At 34.9% G+C, this 4,263-nt stretch overlaps 1 protein-coding gene across 2 annotated transcripts in view; it reads left to right on the top strand.

Annotated features, from left to right (window-relative positions):
* The first annotated feature begins 215 nt into the window (after window positions 1-215).
* LOC111399097 (probable serine/threonine-protein kinase At5g41260) overlaps window positions 216-4,263 on the top strand; it is a 9,120-nt gene continuing 5,072 nt past the window's right edge. Inside the window, exons 1-7 of one of the 2 annotated variants that reach the window (XM_023026334.1) lie at window positions 216-377; window positions 667-795; window positions 1,422-1,504; window positions 1,609-1,829; window positions 2,171-2,306; window positions 3,229-3,362; window positions 3,486-3,591. In XM_023026334.1, the coding sequence (XP_022882102.1) occupies window positions 1,423-1,504; window positions 1,609-1,829; window positions 2,171-2,306; window positions 3,229-3,362; window positions 3,486-3,591 (679 nt within the window). In that variant the 5' untranslated portion in view covers window positions 216-377; window positions 667-795; window position 1,422. The remainder of the gene's footprint in view (window positions 378-666; window positions 796-1,421; window positions 1,505-1,608; window positions 1,830-2,170; window positions 2,307-3,228; window positions 3,363-3,485; window positions 3,592-4,263) is intronic. The other variant, XM_023026333.1, reaches the window with a different exon arrangement.

The following is a 4,263-nucleotide window of genomic DNA, read 5'->3' as shown; positions in this document are numbered from 1 at the left end:
TCTACTGAATATGTTCATACATCCATTTCAAAAGTTCATTTATTCTTTTTGATAAAATAACAATTTAAAAGTAAATTTTAACTTATTTTTATGCCCTTAAACAAAATATGAAAATAAAAGAAGAAAAACAAAAAACGGGATATTATCAGCCCAGCCCTGAGGCTGCACCAACTGAAGAGATCTACACACACAGTAAAATACATCTGTATAAACGTCTGTCTATACATATATGCCCCTGAATCATTTTGCTCTATCTTTTTTCTCTCTCTTTTTAGACTCTATTCAGCTGCAACCTCTACAGATAACTTCTCATGCAAATTATTTCCCAAACATCACTTGTGCTTTGACCAAATCGGTGATCATGAAGATCTTTTAAGGTCATTGACTAGTTCTTTAGCATTCATATGGGTTCTTTTTTATTTTTCATTTCAGGCTTATGGGGTTTGTTTCTTTTTTACCTTATATGTTGTAAAATGAGTTTAATTGATTCTCTCTCTCTCTCTCTCTCGTAATGGGTTGGTGTTGAATTTTGTATAAATGATGTTGGTGTTGAATGTTGGATTGTGGGTTTTGATTGATGACTTTGATTGACTGAATATGCTTGAATGTTGGATTGTGGGTTTTGATTGATGACTTTGATTGACTGAATATGCTTATCCTGTTCAGGTGAATTTCACTGTGTTGACTCAGGCCAAAAGGTTCTTTTTCTGGGAGGCGTTGCCGAAAGTTGGAATACATGGGATTCAGAAAGTGATGATTTTTATGTTAAAGAATTGACCCAGATTTGAATCTAAAGTAATTTTCTCATAATTTAAATTATTACTACCTTTTTAAGCTGGCTAGTGAATTCAGATTGAACTGAAAATTTGAGAGTTATTTCAGTACATCACTCTGCAAATAACACAAGAGTGTTAATGTTGCTTGCTTGTACCTTTTTCTTACAATTAAATGTTTGTTAAAACTAGTTTACCAGTTTTCAGTCTAGCTTCTTAGGGTATTATGTTGGGAGTAATTTGTGTTTGGTGCGGAAAGTTTGTATTGTGTTGATGAATTAATAAAAAGATGCTAACTTGTGGAATGTTTTATGATAAGTGGTTGACAGCTATGAAGAAATAATTGGAACTTTTGCTTTATTAAAGCATCTACCAATTACAATTACGCACTGGATAATCGCACACATTAATGGGTATAAGCATTGCAGACATACATATGCAGCACGTGTGCTGGTGCGATTGGTCCCTGGAGCTATCCCTTTACTTATATACAATCAGCTTTTATGTGTGCCTATTAAAGGACCTTAATCTTGTACAAAATTTTATTGAATGTTTGACATAAGATGTGGACTAAAGAATTTTGTCATTTTTGTGGAATTTTGGAATATTGAATGCTCAATTGTGTTTGCTTCTGACGGGTGGTCTTAGGATGGGCTGCGAGTGTTCAAAACTCACCTCATGTTGTTTTATGTCGGAGCAAAATGGACCAGTTCACGAGGCACACAAAGCTGGTGTGTCAAAACCTTTCCTGCTTCCCCTTTTATGGGTACAGTTTCCTATCCCATTTTGTGCGATCAAAGAGTCTGTTTTAATAGTATCTACATTTATTTGGCAGAAAATGAGGAAAGAGGTGAAGTTAGTGATTTGCTTACATTTCGTGAATACTCCATTGAACAACTGAGGGTAGCTACATCTGGGTTTGCAGTAGAGAACATTGTTTCAGAGCATGGGGAGAAAGCCCCTAATGTTGTTTATAAGGGAAAGCTGGAGAATCAGATGCGGGTTGCTGTCAAACGATTTAACAGGTCGGCTTGGCCCGATTCCCGGCAGTTCTTAGTAAGTGGCTCTTTGAATGTTGTATTCTTGCATTAAATGCCATTTTGAGGAAGGTTTTTGTTAATAACTACTGGGGATATAATCGATGGAGTCTCTTTTTCACCCTTCATCTCTAGTTCCAATTCACCTCAATTTTTGGAGTTATTATTTTGTGGATGACGGTCAGCTTTATTTATTACCTGAATGTTTGTGATTTTATCTTCTCCATATCAGAGGCTCGGGATAGTGACAACTTACAGCTTAATATTATATGGTCTTACAGCGCTCTAGTCGCTTTTTAAATTGCCCATTTACTCGATTGCTCAAAATAAAATTGAAAATTTTCCTTGCTGAAACGTCAGGATGAAGCACGAGCTGTTGGCCAACTTCGGAGTCACAATTTGGCAAATTTGATTGGCTGCTGCTGTGAAGGAGACGAGAGGTTGCTTATTGCAGAATTCATGCTCAACAAGACACTTGCAAAACATCTATTTCACTGTGAGTACATTACATGCAATCTATTTATAGTCATTCCAATTTATTTCTAATATTGCATAGGTGTTCTTTTATATGTAAAGTAATTATGAAGGTTGCTTCATTTCTAATTTTATTTTATTTTTTATTTTTTTTATTTTTTATACTTATTTGTCCTCTGTTGACACATAGGCTCTTTTCTTCTATATTTTGTTTAAAATATAAGTGAATTCTCTTTTAACCAACTACATGGCGGGAAGTGTCAAGGAGGTTGAAAAATGCTGATATCTGTTTGATGCTGGTGTGGTCTGCCTTTGCTGTCTGCAGATGTAATGCAACAGTCTTTCTTAATCTGTACTATTTATAAAGTGGGATCGAACTTATAGTGTTTTCGCTGAAAGCTAAGTTAATTACCAGTCTAAACCATTAAGGCAAGTCATGTCTAAAATTGTTAGCGCATCTTGGACAGTAACATATGACAAGTGAGACCATCTGCATCTACTGGTCTCCAACATCATTGGCTCCCCTGCATTCTACGTGAAAAAAACTTTTGTGCCTTTCATATTTCTGTTCAATTCTTTTAACTGTATGGACATGTGCTAGTATTTAAATGGCTAAGTTGTCGCATCTGTTAGTGTTTAAGCCAATGTAGGTGAACTGCGATCATTGAAACTACCTCATTTCCAAAAACTCCACTTTCCCTGTTAACCCAATAGAGTGATCAAAACGATGAAAAGCCATGTAGGCATAGATACTGGTGTAAATATTGACTGCATATTTGAGGTTTTGTTTCCCACAGTTGAATTATAATTTTAAACTTCTGGTTTCTTTAATTTCTTTGACAGTTAAAGTTTGCTCACATGTTGTATGCTCTCTCATTTTAACCTAATTGTACTTGGACCATTCATCTATTTGCTATTATTATGACATTTACTTGTTGATTCAGGGGAGACACAACCTATGAAGTGGGCAATGCGGTTAAGGGTGGCTTTATATATTGCACAAGCCCTGGAATATTGTACAAGCAAAGGACGTGCACTTTATCATGATCTTAATGCTTACAGAATAGTCTTTGATGATGTGAGTATGAAATTATTCTGATCCTAATTGTCTCTTTTCTCCTCGAGTCTGCATTGTTTGAAGTGTTTATTGACAAAATATGTGCAAAATTTATGCTTCCGTTTTCTTCCCTTTTTGTCATAGGATGGTAATCCCAGATTGTCATGCTTTGGTTTGATGAAAAACAGTAGAGACGGCAAAAGCTACAGCACTAACTTGGCATTTACTCCACCGGAGTACCTAAGGACTGGTACTATCTCTCACTCTAGAAATAAGTCCCATAAGTCAAATTAGCTTTAAATGGCAGTCTAATTTATTTCTTGGAATGTCATGTTTTGAGATGAACTAGTCCTATTATGAAGATTTTCCTGCCATCATCTTTCCGAGAAGATGATAATCACTTATGTTACTTGGCGTCAAAGAATAAATTCTAGCAGCTTTGTACATGCCACACTCAGCTTTCGAAATTTTTTATGATGAGTTCTTCACTCACACTTATTATGTGTTAAAACCAGTCATAATACATCTGGAATTCTTGCTCAATGCTCACCCAATGAGAATATGAATTCAATGCAATTTAATGTACAAACCATGGTTCACATTTGGAGACTACCACAAATCATCGGAGATCTTGTATTAGAATATCTTCATATATCATTTTAACACTAATATTTAGTCTCAGTTTATTAGTTTTCTCTCTGTTTGAGCTTTGTCTGCAAATCACGGGACTGTTGTTGATAGCTATAAGTACAATAGCTGAAAATAAAACGATAACAATCTTTTAGCCTGGAAGAAGCTTAGTTACTGCAACTTAATATTCCAAACAAAACCACTGCCATGTTTCTTGAGTACCGTATTATAGTACTCCCACACAAATAAATAAATAAATAAATAAATAAATAATAATAATAAATAAATAAAT

This window comes from Olea europaea, chromosome 8, assembly GCF_002742605.1.
Source record: "Olea europaea var. sylvestris chromosome 8, O_europaea_v1, whole genome shotgun sequence".
Taxonomy (NCBI): domain Eukaryota; kingdom Viridiplantae; phylum Streptophyta; class Magnoliopsida; order Lamiales; family Oleaceae; genus Olea; species Olea europaea.
Note: the sequence above shows the minus strand (reverse complement) of the source record. Positions and strands in the feature narration are given on the sequence as shown.